We start from the raw sequence: 19019 nt of genomic DNA, 5'->3' as shown, positions 1-19019 counted from the left end.
ATATGGATCAGACCGACGATAGTGACATCACCGGGATCACATCCCACTTGCACATGCTCACATTAGCACTGTAGCCAATGATAAAAGGCACAGTAATCTCAGGGATACTCTAAGATTCAACGAACAATCTCCAGATTTATTTATTTTCCCGCCTAATTAGCAAATGAGGCACACAAGCTTAGACAAGATCATTACACTGCAGAAACACCCCAGCAACATAAGAAATCTCTGCATTCTGGCACATGTTGACCATGGCAAAACTACTCTGGCTGACTGCTTAGTGGCAAGCAACGGCATCATACCAAGTCACCTGGCTGGACAGCTGCGGTACCTGGACAGCAGGAAGGATGAAGAGATTCGTGGAATCACTATGAAGTCTAGTGCCATCTCTCTACACTATGCACTCGGGGAGAAAGAGTACCTGTTAAACCTGGTCGACTCTCCGGGTCACGTCGACTTTTCTTCCGAGGTGTCCACGGCCGTCCGGCTGTGTGACGGAGCCATTGTCGTCGTCGACGCCGCGGAGGGCGTCTGTCCCCAGACCCGGGCGGTGCTGTGTCAGGCCTGGCTGGAGAACATCAGACCCGTTCTGGTCATCAATAAGATTGACAGACTGATTCTGGAGCTGAAGCTTACTTCCCAGGAAGCGTACGTACACCTACAGAAGATTATGGAAAAGGTGAACGCAGAGACGGGGTTGCTTTTCAGATCCAAGGTGATGGAGGAGCGAGCAGAGAAGGAGGAGGAGAGTGAAGGAGGTCCAGCAGCAGCGAAGCATTCAGGAGCAGCGCTGGTGTATGACTGGAGCACACGGCTGGAGGAGACAGATGATTCCCACCTGTACTTTTCTCCTGACCAGGGCAACGTGGTGTTCAGCAGTGCCATAGACGGATGGGGATTCAGCATCCAGCACTTTGCCCGCATCTACAGCCAGAGGATGGGCATTAAAGAGGAAGTTCTCCTTAAAACCTTGTGGGGAGATTTCTACCTCAATGCTAAAGCCAAGAAGATCATGAAGGGAGCCCGGGCCAAAGGGCAGAAACCGCTGTTTGTGCAGCTAGTTCTGGATAACATTTGGAGTTTATATGATGCTGTTGTCATCAGGAGAGACAAGGAGAAGGTGGAAAAGGTTGTGACATCACTAGGAGTGTCGGTGAAGGTCCGTGACTCTCAGCACTCCAACCCCAAAGTCCTCCTCGGTGCCATCTGCAGGCAGTGGTTGCCTGTCTCACAGGCTGTGCTCTCGATGGTTTGTGAGAAGCTGCCCAGTCCTCTGGACATAGCAGAGGAAAGGGTGGAGAAGCTGATGAGTGTCGGAGCGCGACGATTCGACTCGCTCCCCAACCAGACGCAGGCACTCAAGACAGCCTTCCTCCAGTGTTCCAGCGAGGATGACTCACCCGTCATCATCTTTGTGTCCAAGATGTTTGCCGTGGATGCCAAGGCTTTGCCTCAGAACAAAAAGAGGCCACTGTCCCAGGAGGAGATCGCCCAGCGCAGCGAGCTGGCCAGACAGAGGCACGCTGACAGGATGACAGCCAATCAGCAAAGAGATAGCCAAGGAGGAGGACACGCCCAGTCAGAAAGTGGAGTGTGTGTCTCAGCTCAGATGGAGAATCTGACAGTGGAAGAGCAGGCAAAACCAGGGGATGAGGATGAGGGGAAGGAGACGTTTGTGGCCTTTGCCAGAGTCTACAGCGGAGTGGTGAAGAGGGGACAGAAAGTGTTTGTCCTGGGTCCCAAATATGATCCTTCCCAGGGTCTGACCATGCTGCCAAGGGGCTGTGGTGCTGCAGAGGCTCTGCCCGCCGTGCCTCACCTCTCCTGCTGCACTCTGGACAGCCTTTACCTGCTGATGGGCAGGGAGCTGGAGGAACTAGAGGAGGTGCCTTCAGGAAACATCTTGGGTATCGGAGGCCTAGAGGAGTGTGTGTTGAAGTCGGCTACCCTCTCCACTTCCCCTGCCTGTCCCGCCTTCACGCCTCTCAACTTTGGCAGCCCCATCATACGCGTCGCCCTCGAACCCAAACACTCAAGTGAGATGCCCAAGCTAGTGCGGGGCATGCGTCTGCTGAACCAGGCTGACCCGTGTGTTGAGATGCTCATCCAGGAGACAGGTGAATACATCCTGGTCACTGCTGGAGAGGTCCACCTGCAACGCTGCTTGGATGACCTCAGAGAGAGGTTCGCTAAGATTCAGATCAGTGCATCAGAACCCATCATTCCCTTCAGAGAGACAGTGGTGCGTCCTCCGAAGGTGGATATGGTCAATGAGGATCTGGGCAAACAGAAGAAGGTGGCTGTAATTCACCAGGTGAAAGTGGAGAATTCGCAAGGCCATTTGCTTGACACCCTCAACCTGAACCGCAGTGGTCTTGTGACCGTCACTACCCCCAACAGACTGGCCACAGTGGGGGTACGCGCCATCCCCCTGCCCGAGGAGGTGACTCGTCTGTTGGAAGGCAGTTCAGAATTGGTACGGACCCTGGAGCACATTAATCTGTCCCTTAGGGAGGGGAGGACCCTGGATGTGAGCCCCAGGACCCTCGAGGCCATCACAACACTCAAAGCCCAGCTACAGAGCCTGTTGCAAGGATGGAAGTGGAGGAATGCAGTGGAGCACATATGGGCCTTTGGACCACGCGGGTGTGGACCTAACATGCTGCTGAACAGTGTCGAGGGCTACCAGAGGCCATCTGTCTGGCAGTGTCTGGACGGAGATGAGAGAGGAGGGGACCTCGGCGGCAGCCAAGCCACCTCTCTCAAAGACTTTGACAACAGCATCGTCAGCGGCTTCCAGCTGGCCGCCCGTTCGGGCCCCATGTGCGAGGAGCCCCTAATGGGAGTCTGCTTCTCAGTGGAAAGGTGGGACATGAAGTCCTCATGCCATCCTCAGCAGCAGCAGTCTATGGAGGAGGACTACACGTCCCATGAGGCCTCAGCAGGCAGTGAGGCCGAGGCTGAGCCAAAGGCTGAAGGAGAAGCACGGGGAGCGGGTGAGGTGTCTCCCCCGTCAGCGGAGGGCATGGCGACGGCAGTGGAGAATCAGGCTGAATGCAGGACGGAGCCCGTGGACTGCTTCGGGCCTATGTCTGGCCAGCTGATTGCCGCCATGAAGGAGGCGTGTCACCGTGCCTTCCAGGCCAAGCCCCAGAGACTCATGGCTGCCATGTACACCTGTGAGATCGTGGCCGCCGCTGAGGTGCTGGGCCGCGTGTACGGCGTTCTGGGGAAGAGAGAGGGTCACGTTCACCTCGAGGAGATGATGGAAGGGACGGACACGTTCCTCATCAAGGCTGTCCTCCCCGTAGCCGAAAGCTTTGGATTTGCGGACGAGATCCGCAAGAGGACCAGTGGATTGGCCAGCCCACAGCTGGTGTTCAGCCACTGGGAGGTGATCGGCGGCGATCCCTACTGGGTTCCCACCACCGAGGAGGAGTACCTGCACTTTGGGGAGAAAGCGGACTCCGCCAACCGGGCCCTCAAGTACATGAACGCTGTGCGCAGGCGTAAGGGCCTCTACGTGGAAGACAAGGTAGTGGAGCATGCACAGAAACAGAGGACGCTGAGCAAGAACAAATAGGCACCCCGTCCCAACAAAACCTCCTGGCTGTAATTCATATGCACTACTGACTGTGGTATAGAAAGTTTTTGCCTTGCACAAAGGATGACATAATCCACACAAATGTTAAAGGTAGGGTAAGTGATTTTCTTTGGTTAAAATTAAGGTTAAAAAAGTGTTAAATAGCTCTATATTCTGATAGTACTCATTGCTATAGAGTGTTTGTTCACTAAAAGGAGTCTCCTTGTCTCTCCAGCTCTTTAAAAAACAGAAAATGCATTTTCGTTTCAAATTTCCAATTTTATCCAATCAGGATAGAGAACTCAATCAGGATATAGATTAAACAAGTGAAATTGGAAGTGATGACACTAAGAAATGAGCAGGCAAAATTGGAACTGGAACACTATAAAAATTAAGCTTAAAAATGGGTACTTTCTCCTGATTGGCTGAGATTTTGACACCTACCGGAAAATGTATTTTCTGTTTATTAAAGAGCTGGAGAGACGGGGAGACTCCTGTTACTGCACACACTCTATAGCAATGATTACTATCACAATATAGTGCTTTAACCTTTTGACAAAATACTTTTTGTTTTAACCAAAAAATATCACTTACCCCCCCTTTAAATTTATAGAGCCTTGAAATATTGTTCATACATTATTAATATTTCTAAAAATGTTTATAACTGTTTCTTGGGACAATGAAAAATGTAGCATAATTAAATATAATATAAATATGTAATTTTTTGTATGTGTGTGTGTGTGTGTGTGTGTGTGTGTGTGTGTGTGTGTGTGTGTGTGTGTGTGTGTGTGTGTGTGTGTGTGTGTGTGTGTGTGTGTGTGTGTGTGTTGCTCCGTGAAAGATATATATATATCTCATGCTACGTTTTGGTCCACTCGTTAGTGAGGTTTGAAAGTGAACACGTTGTTCAAACAACGCACAAGAATGCTTCACAATTTCAAAAGCGTTATTATTAGCACACTGGCTGAGAGACACCAACATAATAAGCGGCTAATAAGCCTATAATACCCCCCCCCCCCCCCAAACTCTTTTCTTTTTTTCCCTTGTACATATTTCTTGTTTCATAGCAGTAACCTGTAAGCTGATTGTATGACGTTCTGTATAGTAGTGTGTATATCTGTCTGTCTCTTATATGTCATCATGATTTGTGTGCATGGGGATCTCATTGTAAACAAGCTTAGTGCTTAATGAGTCTTCCAGTTTAGTAGACCTTGTATTGTGAATTGTACTGTTTATCATGTCTCACTAAATAAAGTACATCAATCATCCTTTTAATATTAGTTGGTGTCTCTCAGCCTTGAAGTCTCTCGACCTTGAAGTCTGTTAGTATGAAGATCAGAATCAGAATCAGAATCATCTTTATAGTCAAATCACAGGTTTACACATGTAAAACAGTGGGTGGAATTGTTTTTGTGCAGGCTCCGATGGACAATTTTGAGGTATTTGAACTTTACTTGAGTATTTCCAATTTTCAGTACTTTTACTTCTACTCCACTACATCTCGGAGGCAAATATTGTACTTTTACTCCACTACAATTATTTGAAAACTTTAGTTACTAGTTACTTTGTAGATTTTGATTATTATTACAAAACATACATTAACCACTTCAGCCCTATATACATTTAGGCCATTTGAAAATAGCAGATCTACAAGCTCACAATGCGTAGCGATGCAACGCATTGTGAGCTTGTAGATCTGCTATTTCATCAAAGCCAATATGACAGTGTTGCTCAGTGTTGCTCAGTGCTGCTGTAAAGTAGGTACATGATTAGAGCATGTTTAAACATTCGACAATTAAGGTCTAATATTTCTACTATTGCTACAAAACCTGTATATCCAGTCATTTTGGGGCATAAACAAGAAGTTATCAGACTTCAAATTAAATCTGATAATGATGTACTGTGCATATTTACATCATGTATCGCCTACTTTACATGTTACTTGACAACACAATTTATTTAGTTTTTCTTTTTTTTTGGGGCGGCAGTGGCTCAGGGGTAGAGTGGCCGGGTAGAGTGAACTGGAAAACCGCAAGGTTCCCAGTTCGATCCCGGGCTGGGGCGCTCCCCTAGAGTTAGTGTCGAAGTGTCCTTGAGCAAGACGCTGAATCCCTAATTGCTCCCGATGAGCAGGTTGGTGCCTTGCATGGTTTCCTCCGCCATCGGTGTATGAATGTGTGTGTGAATGGGTTAATGGCACAATCAATGTAAAGCTCTTCGGATAGAAGCGCTATATAAATGCACCATTTACCATTTTTTACCATTTTTAAACATTTTGTAAAAAATAGCCAATTTTACATGGAGGTGCCCACATGTCCCTAGTGCCCACCTATCTTGTATCCTTTGTTCTAAGCTGGTCCACCTGGCCCTCATAGACTCCAATGTATTCCACGGCTGAGCTGCAGTTTGTCTCCCAGTGCGACGAATCTGCCGGCTGGAATTGCTGCCGGATAGTGAGAATGACGTAGACGACTGCACCTTCTTTTTATGTACCTTGAAGTAAACCAAGTAAACAGGGAAACAGGATGTTATTCTTACGTTCCTCTGTGACGCGACCATAGAGTTTCTAGAGGGCGGACGGCCCCGCTCCCCACCTATTCATTTCAATGAAAGTTGCTCACACAAGAGCATGAAGCGCCCAGAACTGCCTCTACTTCCTAGTTGGCTCCAATATTGGAGCTCCATTGGCTCCAATATTGGAGCCAATGGAGCAGGCGCACTAGCGTTTCAGACGATAGAGGCATGCGCATCAGCGTTTTAAATGCAGAAGTATTGCAATCTCAGATGTGACCACCAGGTGACGGCAGCTTCACTCACCGTTCTGCCGCGGTTCTGGGGGCTTGGTGACCACATTTCTTTACACACATGGAGAGACGATCAGACGGACAATACGATTCACTTGTCTTTCAGAATTCAAATGAATTCAGAGTCAGACTGCTCAGTCAGACAGACCACAGAATATAGAGACAAGCATCTGTTATTATTTCAGTTCAACTTTCAGGCTGCACTCTTCATCACAGGACCTTCTGAGAAAACATTGGAGTAGGATCCTAAGTTACAGGTAAGACAATATCATGGGATGACAATAGCCATGGTTCACATCATGTTTCAGGGCTAGGGATGACAATAAACCTTATAATCTTGTAATTGAATGAGTAACGAGCCCATTCAAATGTCATTAATTGTAACTGTGTTATTGAAGTGGCATATATTTCACTCATTCTACCTACCCTGTAGTAGTTTGTTCAGTGGTCGAAGACATTTAGTTGTTTTTTACTTAAGTAAAAGTTGCAGTTGCACAAACATACTCTGGCCAGTGTTGACTTTCACCTCAGTAATATTAATGAAGTATCTTAATCGTGTGTGTGTGTGTGTGTGTGCGTGTGTGTACTTCGCAACAGGTGGTGTGTCAAAGCTCCGCCCCCTGCCAGACTCATCTGAGACGATAAGATTGACCTTCATATCAAACACAACTTCCAGTGAGGAGGACAGACTGTCTTTCCACATCAGCTACAGGAGGGAATACTGACCCAGACCACTGGAACCTGCTGCTGACTCTGTCAGCTGAATGGACTTTAACAACAACCACGATTCACAGTGAAAGTAAACTTCAGGGAACATTCTAGAGGAGAGAGAGTTAATGAAGCCTTTACAGGTGAAACTCTAGGTCTTTTATGAAGTTAAAACAGAAAGTGACCGAACAGCCAAACACTTTAAGGTCCAAGCCCGTGGCAAACAGTGAGGCAGGCTGATTTCCTGTATTGAGTGTTTGTAGCTTCACTCAGAGACTAAATGGCTTCCACGTCGTCTCTTCCAGAAGAGGATTATTCCTGTCCTGTGTGTCGTGACATCTTTAAAGATCCTGTTCTCCTGTCATGTAGCCACAGCTTCTGTAAAGCCTGTCTGCAGGAATGGTGGAGACAGAAGACAATAAAGCAATGTCCAGTTTGTAAGGAAATACATTCAACAGATCATCTACCCCGTAACCTGGCTCTGAAGAACCTGTGTGAGGCTTTCATACAGGAGAGACAGAGAACTTCAAAACGTAAGAGAACTTCATCAGGGTCTGAGGATCTCTGCAGTCTGCATGCTGAGAAACTCAAACTGTTCTGTCTGGAATGTCAACAGCCAGTGTGTCTTGTGTGTCGAGATTCTAAAAAACACACCAACCACAGTTTCAGACCCATCGATGAAGCTGCTCTGGATCACAAGGAGGAAGTCCAGAAATCACTGAAGCCTTTACAGGAGAAAATGGAGGTTTTTAATCAGGTTAAAAAAAAGAGTTACCGAACAGTGAAATACATTAAGGTCCAGGCCCGGCACACAGAGAGGCAGATTAAGGAACAGTTTAAGAAGCTGCATCGGTTTTTACAAGAGGAAGAGGAGGCCAGCATCACTGCACTGAGGGATGAAGAGCAGCAGAAGAGTCAGATGATGAAGGAGAAGATTGAGGGTCTGAACAGAGACATATCAACCCTTTCAAACAACATCAGAGCCATAGAGGAGGAGCTGAGAGCTGAACACATCTCATTCCTGCAGAACTACAAGACCACAATGGAAAGAGTCCAGTTGTTCACACTGCAGGACCCACAGCTGGTCTCAGGATCACTGATAGACGTGGCCAAACACCTGGGCAACCTGACCTTCAGAGTCTGGGACAAGATGAAGGACATTGTCTCCTACACTCCTGTCATTCTGGACCCCAACACTGCCAATCCAGCATTCACCCTGTCTGATGATCTGACCAGTGTGAGAGATGGAGAGAATCAGCAGCTTCCTGACAACCCAGAGAGGTTTGACCAGTATGGCTATGTCCTGGGTTCTGAGGGCTTTAACTCAGGGACTCACAGCTGGGTTGTTGAGGTTGGAGACAATGCAGACTGGGAAGTGGGTGTGTTAGCAGAGCCTTACCAGAGGAAGGGAGACAGAGGGGAGGGGCAGCACTTGAGACTATGGTTACATGAAGGTATATACACAGCACACTCCTCATCAGGGTCATTCACTGTTCTCTCATTGAAGCAGAATCCTCAGAGGATCAGAGTCCAGCTGGACTGGAATGAAGGAAAGTTGTCATTCTCTGATCCTGATACTAACACACACATACACACCTTCACACACACTTTCACTGACACACTCTTTCCATTAATTTACACTCGTGATAATACTGTCCCTCTGAAGATGTTACCTGGGAAGATCAATGTAACTGTGGAACAATGCAGTTAGACATTTTCATTTGATCTGTTATACAAAAAAAACACTAACACCAACATGTGTTTAAATACTCTGACTCTACTTATCAAAATGACTGATTTACTTTACTTTGTCCTGTGGTAACAAAGAATGTAGAGAATACATAAATGTAGTGAAAAGGATGAATACACTCGTATAAGTGATAGATAAGGAGAAGGATGGAAAACAATATAATCAACTGAAAGTGTAAATAAAGGACAGTGAGTCGAGCAGTTTTTTTGTTACTGTTCTATGGTCTTTATGCTCGCTGAACTGTCCATTTAGCTGTTTTTATTTTCATTCAGTCTCTTAAATGAGATAGGAGCTGTTTCTGATGTGTAATGGGACTGCATTTCTAATTAAAGTCTGACCAAAGAAACATGATCTGGAGTCATGGTTGTTTTTATAGTGAGGTAGTGGATGCATGTGTGATTCTAGTCCCGTCCCAACAAAACCTCCTGGCTGTAATTTGCATGCACTACTGTGGTATAGAAAGTTTTTGCCTTGCACAAAGGATGACATAATCCACACAAATGTTAAAGGTAGGGTAAGTGATTTTCTTTGGTTAAAATAAGTGTTAAATAGTTCTATATTCTGATAGTACTCATTGCTATAGAGTGTTTGTTCAGTAAAAGGAGTCTCCTTGTCTCTCTCGGAGGCAAATATTGTACTTTTACTCCACTACAATTATTTGAAAACTTTAGTTACTAGTTACTTTGTAGATTTTGATTATTATTACAAAACATACATTAACCACTTCAGCCCTATATACATCTAGGCCATTTTAAAATAGCATATCCGCTATTTTCAAAAGATTTTTATACATTTGACAACTGAAATGGGACATTCTGCATAATGAGTACTTTTACTTCTGGTACTTTAAATACATTTTTATGCCAATACTGTTGTATTTTTACTCAGGTACATTTTGAATTCCGGACTTTTACATGTAACAGAGTATTTCAACAATGCAGTATTGATACTTTTACCTAAGTAAGATATGTGAGTACCTTTTCCACCATTGACGTCTAGTTTCATTATAGCAGATAAGTTCTGTCTGAGGCCTGGGAAGCCACTTGACACACCCAGACCAGGACTCAAATCTGTGAAAAGTTAAAACACAATTTATATTTCATCATAGCCTATATGACAGTGTTGCTCGGTGTTGCTGTAAAGTAGGTACACGATTAGAACATGCTTAAACATTCGACAATTAAGGTCTAATATTTCTACTATTGCTACAAAACCTGTATATCCAGTCATTTTGGGGCATAAACAAAAAGTTATCAGACTTCAAATTAAATCTGATAATGATGTACTGTGATATTTACATCATGTATCGCCTACTTTAAACACAATTTTTCTTTTTTTTTAAAACATTTTGTAAAAAATAGCCAATTTTACATGGAGGTGCCCAGATGTCCCTAGTGCCCACCTATCCTGTATCCTTTGTTCTAAGCTGGTCCACCTGGCCCTCATAGACTCCAATGTATTCCACGGCTGAGCTGCAGTTTGCCTCCCAGTGCGACGAATCTGCCGGCTGGTGAAAATGACGTAGACGACTGCACCTTCTTTTTATGTACCTTGAAGTAAACCGGGAAACAGGATGTTATTCTTCTTTTTTTTTTTTTTTAACAAATCTTTATTTATATTCTCATGAATTACAATACAATACAAAACGAACAAACACAAACAACATACACAAACAAATATAACATCATCAGAGCCAGGGGGATTTACTAACAGAAAACATTAAAGAGTGAACACAAAAAGACAGTTATTGCAGCTTTCTTATTTGTTGACGCTCCTCTGTGACGCGACCATAGAGTTTCTAGAGGGCAGACGGCCCCGCCCCCACCTATTCATTTCAATGAAAGTTGCTCACACAAGAGCATGAAGCACGCGGAACTGCCTCTACTTCCTAGTTGGCTCCAATATTGGAGCCAATGGAGCAGGCGCACTAGCGTTTCAGACGATAGAGGCATGCGCAGCAGCGTTTTAAATGCAGAAGTATTGCAATCTCAGATTTGACCACCAGGTGACGGCAGCTTCACTCACCGTTCTACCGCTGTTCTGGGGGCTTGGTGACCACACTTCTTTACACACATGGAGAGACGATCAGACGGACAATACGATTCACTTGTCTTTCAGAATTCAAATGAATTCAGAGTCAGACTGCTCAGTCAGTGCTCAGAGTCAGACAGAACACAGAATACAGAGACAAGCATCTGTTATTATTTCAGTTCAACTTTCAGGCTGCACTCTTCTTCACAGGACCTTCTGAGAAAACATTGGAGTAAGATCCTAAATTACAGGTAAGACAATATCATGGGATGACAATAAACCTTATAATCTTGTAGTTGAATGAGTAACGAGCCCATTCAAATGTCAGTAATTGTAACTGTGTTATTGAAGTGGCATATATTTCACTCATTCTACCTACCCTGTAGTTTGTTCAGTGGTCGACGACATTTAGTTGTTTTTTACTTAAGTAAAAGTTGCACAAACATACTCTGGCCACTGGCCAGTGTTGACTTTCACCTCAATAATATTAATGTTAAAAGTATCTTAATCCTGTGTGTGTGTGTGTGTGTGTGTGTGTGTGTGTGTGTGTGTGTGTGTGTGTGTGTGTGTGTGTGTGTGTGTGTGTGTGTGTACGTGTGTACTTTTCAACAGGTCTGTGGTGGTGTGTCAAAGCTCCGCCCTCTGCCAGACTCATCTGAGATGATAAGATCAAACATAACTTCCAGTGAGGAGGACAGACTGTCTTTCCACATCAGCTACAGGAGGGAATACTGACCCAGACCACTGGAACCTGCTGCTGACTCTGTCAGCTGAATGGACTTTAACAACAACCACGATTCACAGTGAAAGTAAACTTCAGGGAACATTCTAGAGGAGAGAGAGTTAATGAAGCCTTTAGGTGAAACTCTAGGTCTTTTATGAAGTTAAAACAGAAAGTGACCGAACAGCCAAACACTTTAAGGTCCTGGCCTGTGGCAAACAGTGAGGCAGGCTGATTTCCTGTATTGAGTGTTTGTATAGCTTCACTCAGAGACTAAATGGCTTCCACGTTGTCTTTTCCAGAAGAGGATTTGTCCTGTCCTGTGTGTCGTGACATCTTTAAAGATCCTGTTCTCCTGTCATGTAGCCACAGCTTCTGTAAAGCTTGTCTGCAGGAATGGTGGAGACAGAAGACAATAAAGCAATGTCCAGTTTGTAAGGAAATACATTCAACAGATCATCTACCCCGTAACCTGGCTCTGAAGAACCTGTGTGAGGCCTTCATACAGGAGAGACAGAGAGCTTCAAAACGTAAGAGAACTTCATCAGGGTCTGAGGATCTCTGCAGTCTGCATGCTGAGAAACTCAAACTGTTCTGTCTGGAATGTCAACAGCCAGTGTGTCTTGTGTGTCGAGATTCTAAAAAACACACCAACCACAGTTTCAGACCCATCGATGAAGCTGCTCTGGATCACAAGGAGGAAGTCCAGAAATCACTGAAGCCTTTACAGGAGAAACTGGAGGTTTTTAATCAAGTTAAAAAAAAGAGTTACCGAACAGTAAAACACATTAAGGTCCAGGCCCGGCACACAGAGAGGCAGATTAAGGAACAGTTTAAGAAGCTTCATCAGTTTCTTAAAGAGGAAGAGGAGGCCAGCATCACTGCACTGAAGGAGGAAGAGCAGCAGAAGAGTCAGATGATGAAGGAGAAGATTCAGGGTCTGAACAGAGACATGTCAACACTTTCAAACAACATCGCAGCCATAGAGGAGGAGCTGAGAGCTGAACACATCTCATTCCTGCAGAACTACAAGACCACCATGGAAAGAGTCCAGTTCACAATGCAGGTCCCACAGGTGGTCTCTGGATCACTGATAGACGTGGCCAAACACCTGAACAACCTGACCTTCAGAGTCTGGAACAAGATGAAGGACATTGTCTCCTATACTCCTGTCATTCTGGACCCCAACACTGCCCATCCATCATACACCCTGTCTGATGATCTGACCAGTGTGAGGCATGGAGAAAGACGGAAGCTTCCTGACAACCCAGAGAGGTTTGACCACTATGACTATGTCCTGGGTTCTGAGGGCTTTAACTCAGGGACTCACAGCTGGGATGTTGAAGTTGGAGAAAATGCAGACTGGATGCTGGGTGTGTTAGCAGAGTCTTACCAGAGGAAGGGAGACGGAGGGGGTCAATACTGGGCAATATGGTTAGAGGAAGGTAAATACGCATCAGAGCCCTCATCAGGGTCACCCGCTGTTCTCTCATTGAAGCAGAATCCTCAGAGGATCAGAGTCCAGCTGGACTGGAATGAAGGAAAGCTGTCATTCTCTGATCCTGATACTAACACACACATACACACCTTCGAATACACTTTCACTGACACACTCTTTCCTTACATTTACACTGATGATGATACTGTCCCTCTGAAGATGTTACCTAGGAAGATCAGTGTAACTGTGGAACAATGTAGTTAGACATTTTCATTTGATCTATTATACAAGGAAAACATCAACATGTGTTTAAATACTCTGACTCTACTTATCAAAATGACTGATTTGTTTTACTTTGTCCTGTGGTAACAAAGAATGTAGAGAATACATAAATGTAGTGAAAAGGATGAATACACTCGTATAAGTGATAGATAAGGAGAAGGATGGAAAACAATATAATCAACTGAAAGTGTAAATAAAGGACAGTGAGTCGAGCATTTTTTTTTTTTTTTTTTTTTTACTGTTCTATGGTCTTTATGCTCGCTGAACTGTCCATTTAGCTGTTGTTATTTTCGTTCAGTCTCTTAAATGAGATGGGAGCTGTTTCTGATGTGTAATGGGACTGCATTTCTAATTAAAGTCTGACTATAGAAACATGGTCTGAAGTCATGGTTGTTTTTATAGTGAGGTAGTGGATGCATGTGTGATTCTAGTCTAGTCTTACTGCAGGGTGTGTTGACATGACGTCTGTGACTAGAACTACTGTGTAGTTATTTTGTATTTGAAGAAATAATGTTATACATAATGAATTTAATTACAATCATTTGCAACATTCATAGTGTTTTGTAGTGCATCATAATGATGAAAGCATAAAGGAAGACTTGCATTATAATAATAAATAATGATGATAATACATGCAATGTATATAGTGTTCAAAGTCTCTTTACAAAACATTTTTATTAGGAAAATAATAGATACAAAAGTTAACTATAGAAGTAACGGTAAAAAAGAGGGATTAGGTAGGGAATGCTAGTCTGAAAGGGTGGGTAGCCTGGTTGTTGAGGGCCTTGTAGGTGGTGATATTAGTATTTTATAATCTATTCTGTGCTTGACTGGGAGCCAGTGGAGGTTCACGGAGGACTGGTGTGATGTGGTCCCTGGATGGGGTTCTGGTGAGCAGGCGGGCGGCAGAGTTTTGTACATACTGTAGTTTCTTGAGAACCTTGGTGGTGACACCGTATAGCAGGGGTCAGCAACCTTTTTGACATGAAGTGCCATGTGTTTATTTTCTTAATAGTCAGTGTGCCATATCAACAATATGTTTGATTATGACACCACATCAAAATAAAATATTTCCAACAGATTGTGATTGCCCATATACACAACCTTTTAGTACATTTTTATTTTTAAATTAACAGGACATTGTAATGATCATTAGACTCAGAGCAATACCCCACACCTATTGTATCTACCAGAGTCCCTCCCCAGTCAGAGTTCAGAGTTTGAATGAATGTAGAATTGTGTGCAGGATGCAATTTGCATACAGGTGTGAGGGGACTTCATTTAATTGACAAATATTTTAAATATTTTATTTGATAAAAAAGTAATCCTCTCTCTCTCACACTTACAGCACTGTATGCCAGTGGGCCAGTGGTTAGTTACACTCCCCTGTGCCAATGTTGGCACCGGTGCCTAAGGTCAATATTCAAAGATATGCACACTTTTTCAAGGTTTTTCAAAAATAGCAGCTCTACAAGCTCATAGCGCGGCACTCTGTGCTGCGCTATGAGCTTGTAGATCTGCTATTTTTGAATAGCCAAAGCTAAGTGGTTAAAATGATTGTGACGCTATGTTAACTAATTTCGCTGGGTACCTCCCAAGGACCACTGGTGGTGGTCCCCGGACCACTGGTTGAAAACCACTGCAGTAGTGCAGTCTGGATGTGATGAAGACGTGGATGAGTGTCTCAGCAGCAGTGTGTCATAGGCTGGGACGAAGGTGGGAAATGTTGCGAAGGTGGAAAGGGGCAGTTTTTGTGATCTGGTTGACATGGTACTGGAAGGAGAGAGTGGGGTCCAGGATGACACCAAGGTTGTGGACTTGCAGGTGAGTGGACTTATAGGCTCTATTCAGGTTTAAGTGGACCTCTGCCCAGGGGCCCAAGAACCCAGGGGGCCCCTAAACCAGAACTGTTGCGTGAATATTTCTAAAAAAATATAGAAACTATTGGATGACAGTTAGCTTATCAACTATTTGCATACCATTTGATGGTCTTTCATCAGACTACAGACTATTTGAGAGATAAATGTTCAGACCTCCCTGACACACTAATCCCAATTTTATTGAAGGACAACACTGACACCTAGAGGTAAGATTCAGCAACTTGTTGGTACTTTAAGTTAGAACAGTGTTATTTAGTGAAGATATATTGAATCCATTCATGATTCATTTCCCCGCCCCCATTCTGAATTCCCATAAACGTGTTTAATATCGCGTCAAATAAGAACTGTGTTCCAAAAATAAATAAATTATCCCGGCTGTTTGACTCTATGGATATGAAGCATCAACTGACGGTGAGAAAACACTAATGTTACTTCCGCAGAAAATTAGTTAAATTTTCGCCAGAGACAGAAATGACTGACATACAGAGAGTATTGCATATCATTTATTTATATATATATATATATATATATATATATATATATATATATATATATATATATATATATATATATATATATATATGCAGTAAGTTGTTTTTTGAGAGGACATGGTTTAGTCTGGACCAAAGAGCAAGGATTTAAACATACTTTAAATATTACTGAGTATTATCTGGTTCACACAGACAGTGTTTTTCCACAGGTCAGTAGAATTGTTCATTAATACATGACTAGAACAATAATATTGTCAAGTAAAGTTTTATTAAATGCTTCCACTGCTCAGTTTACAAGATCATAAAAAGCTGTACAATACAGTAAGTTATGAATGAATCACTAACATGTACTTACAGTACAGCTGTGACAACGTTACACATAGTGATATTTGAGCTTGTGGATGGGCTATTAAGCAACATATCAAAAACATTAGAAATAGAATATATTAAAAAAATATATTTAAGTATATATAAGTACAATTAATTAAATGTGTGCGTGTGCGCGCGCGCGCGAGCGAGCGAGCGTGCGTGCGTGCGTGCGTGCGTGCGTGCGTGCGTGCGTGCGTGTGTGCGTGCGTGTGTGTGTGCGTGTGTGTGTGTGTGTGTGTGTGTGTGTGTGTGTGTGTGTGTGTGTGTGTGTGTATGTGTGTTTACACAAATTTACAATAAATCACACATGAAAATGTCTGTCTGTCTGTCTGTCTGTCTGTCTGTCTGTCTGTCTGTCTGTCTGTCTGTCTGTCTGTCTATCTGTAGTTCAGTACATTAAGTTGATGTAAATGAGCTGCTGATGTAAATTCATTAGTAGCTGAATGTGATGTAAATCATCTCTGAGATTAGACCACTTACACCACTGTTTACCAAACAGTGGGTCAGGACCCATTGTGGGGTCGCGGACCCATTCTTATGGGTCATGAGTAAATATCCTTTTTTTTTTACATTTCCTACAATCTTTCAAAAAAAAATCTTTCAATTTTTTTTAAAGGTTTTTAAATGTATTTTTTGGAGGGGGTGGGGGGCAGGGGGATACATATCAATACAAATTCAATTAAAAAAAAACAATTGTACGTAATACATTTTCAACTTTTACAAAATTGTGACAATAGCAGATCTATGATCTCGGCATGCAACAAATGGCGTTGTGAGCTTGTAGATCTGCTATTTTCACTACTAATTCATTCATAATGCTTTTTGTTTGGGTCCCAATGAGACATCACATTGGGTCTCAGCTGTAATGCTTTGGGAACCCCCTGACTTAAACACATTAAGACCTTTCAACCTGCCGTGCTTATCTTAGCCATGTCGTTATAGCTGAACATCTTCAAACAGATTCATGAATATTCATACATTTCAAGACATTTCAAACATATTATTACAGAAATATCAAAATCTTCAAAAATATCATGTACAAGCTCACAACACGTCACGTTGTGAGCTTGTAGATTGAATATTTTACAGGGGCTTAAAAGGTTAAAGTTGTATCTTAAAAATCCAAGGTGTGTCCAACTTTGTTTGCTTCAACATGCTGACTGATCCACAATTCATCCACAGTGTAAATATTAACAGTTAACTCATTAAGACCTGAGGCCCATTATAAAAATGTCTTCTAAAACTGTTTTCTGAAAAAACTTATGTTGCTATATCAGTGGTGCCCAAACTTATTCATGTCAAGGACCCCCAAAATGATATGTATTTGGCCGCGGACCCACATCTAAAAATATTTTGTGCCAGGGACCCCCATAAGAGAAGATTTGGGTTAAAAAATATATATATAATAATTTTCCAAAAGTTTTTAAAAAATTGCCAAATTACAAAATAGTTGATGCTATATTAACAAACTTTGCTTTGGACCCCCTGTTTGAGTTTTTATCATTTTCACTACTAATTACTACTGTAGCTGCAGTTTCATCAATGAAGTGAAAACAAACATCATTTCTCACAGATTGTGGCCGCTTTATATGAACAGAAAATATTACCCCATCTTCCAGGGTCACTGTAGTGATAGAAGTATGCACAGTTCCAGTCTTCATAGTTACCAGGTTCTCCACTGATCCAGTACCTGCACAATTACATTACATTACAGTCATTGAGCAGACGCTTTTATCCAAATCGACTTACAATAAGTGCATTCAACATAGGTAGGGAACGAAACTACTAATCACCAGAAGTCTGAAGTGCATTCTCTTCTAAAACAAGCAACTAAGAGTATACCTAGCGCTAAGGTAAAAGTGCAATATATCAGCTACCTACTTTCTTAAACAGATGAGACAAATAGGAAAATCAAATGACCAAGAGCTGAAACAAATAAGTATCGACTAAACAAGATCCAATATAACAATAAAACAAGAGCTCGTACAACTAGTTAACAACAAGTAGGCAAGGCAAAGAGGAAGGGTAGTGTTTCCTAAAGAGGTGGGTTTTCAGCCTGCGGCGAAATATGGGCACTGACTCTGCTGTCCTGACATCAGTGGGGAGTTCATTCCACCGCTGTGGGGCCAGAACAGAAAAGAGCCGTGACCGTGTAGATCGGCCAGAAGGACCACTGAGCGAACCCAAGGTGGAAGACCGAAGTGGTCGGGCAGGGGTAAACAACAATGTATTTTAACATCCACTCACATGCAGTGACTTTGATAGCATTATAATGTAAAAACATGTAAGATGTCTCACTGTGTTGTCAGTGGTTTTCCATCCAGCCAAGTCCATCTGCCTTCAGTCCTTTTCAGACCAATCCAGGAATCATCACCCCCAGGGTCCAAACCCCAGGCTCTGATGAATTCCTGATAATTTGTACATGATTGAATCATCATTAATTGTATGCAATGCATTCACTTCTTCACACACACACACACACACACACACACACACACACACACACACACACACACACACACACACACACACACACACACACACACACACACACACACACACACACACACACACGACTAACCTGTTCATCTCTACTGTTAATGATCACCAGATCAGCTCCTTGATCCAGACATTCTTCTCTACTTTGCTGCCATGTTTTTTCTTCAGTAGATCTGTAGTAACAGCTGCTTCCAAACTTCTTCCATCCACTGGGACACGGCTTGTCTAAACACATCAAACAGTAGATTTACTGATGGATTTTCAATGTACTGATAATCAATTCTAACACATAGTTGTAATAATAATAGTAGTCAGAGATGTAGTAGAGTGGAGGGTAAAACCATTCATTTATCACAGGGTTTTCTGCACCACACATTTACTCAAGTACAATGTTCTGGTATTTTTCCTTTACATTTTGTGATACTTATACACTACATCTCAGAGGCAAATATTGTACTTTCTA

At 43.1% G+C, this 19019-nt stretch overlaps 3 protein-coding genes across 3 annotated transcripts; all 3 read left to right on the top strand.

Moving 5' to 3' along the window:
• Nucleotides 1-163: 163 nt before the first annotated feature.
• Nucleotides 164-3583, top strand: LOC311063354 (elongation factor-like GTPase 1; the record flags this gene model as incomplete). Its single annotated transcript, XM_084082750.1, has 1 exon — nucleotides 164-3583. The coding sequence occupies one exon, from the start codon at nucleotides 164-166 to the stop codon at nucleotides 3581-3583; it is 3420 nt and encodes a 1139-aa protein (XP_083938876.1).
• A 3411-nt stretch (nucleotides 3584-6994) lies between these two features.
• On the top strand, nucleotides 6995-9011 carry LOC311063689 (E3 ubiquitin-protein ligase TRIM39-like). Its single transcript, XM_084083234.1, has one exon. It carries the CDS (start codon nucleotides 7376-7378, stop codon nucleotides 8804-8806), a length of 1431 nt encoding a protein of 476 aa, XP_083939360.1. The 5' UTR covers nucleotides 6995-7375; the 3' UTR covers nucleotides 8807-9011.
• Nucleotides 9012-11027: 2016 nt separating this feature from the next.
• Nucleotides 11028-13475, top strand: LOC311063692 (nuclear factor 7, ovary-like). Its single transcript, XM_084083237.1, has 2 exons — nucleotides 11028-11127; nucleotides 11489-13475. The coding sequence occupies exon 2, from the start codon at nucleotides 11875-11877 to the stop codon at nucleotides 13297-13299; it is 1425 nt and encodes a 474-aa protein (XP_083939363.1). The 5' UTR covers nucleotides 11028-11127; nucleotides 11489-11874; the 3' UTR covers nucleotides 13300-13475.
• Nucleotides 13476-19019: the final 5544 nt, after the last annotated feature.

The sequence above is a fragment of the Gymnoscopelus microlampas genome (genome assembly GCF_963454915.1).
Source record: "Gymnoscopelus microlampas genome assembly, chromosome: 16".
NCBI lineage: Eukaryota > Metazoa > Chordata > Actinopteri > Myctophiformes > Myctophidae > Gymnoscopelus > Gymnoscopelus microlampas.
Note: the sequence above shows the minus strand (reverse complement) of the source record. Positions and strands in the feature narration are given on the sequence as shown.

What these genes read in the sequence shown, in the direction of transcription:
- LOC311063689 (XM_084083234.1), top strand. Translation starts at nt 7,376, where the DNA reads ATGGCTTCCACGTCGTCTCTTCCAGAAGAGGATTATTCCTGTCCTGTG.
- LOC311063692 (XM_084083237.1), top strand. Translation starts at nt 11,875, where the DNA reads ATGGCTTCCACGTTGTCTTTTCCAGAAGAGGATTTGTCCTGTCCTGTG.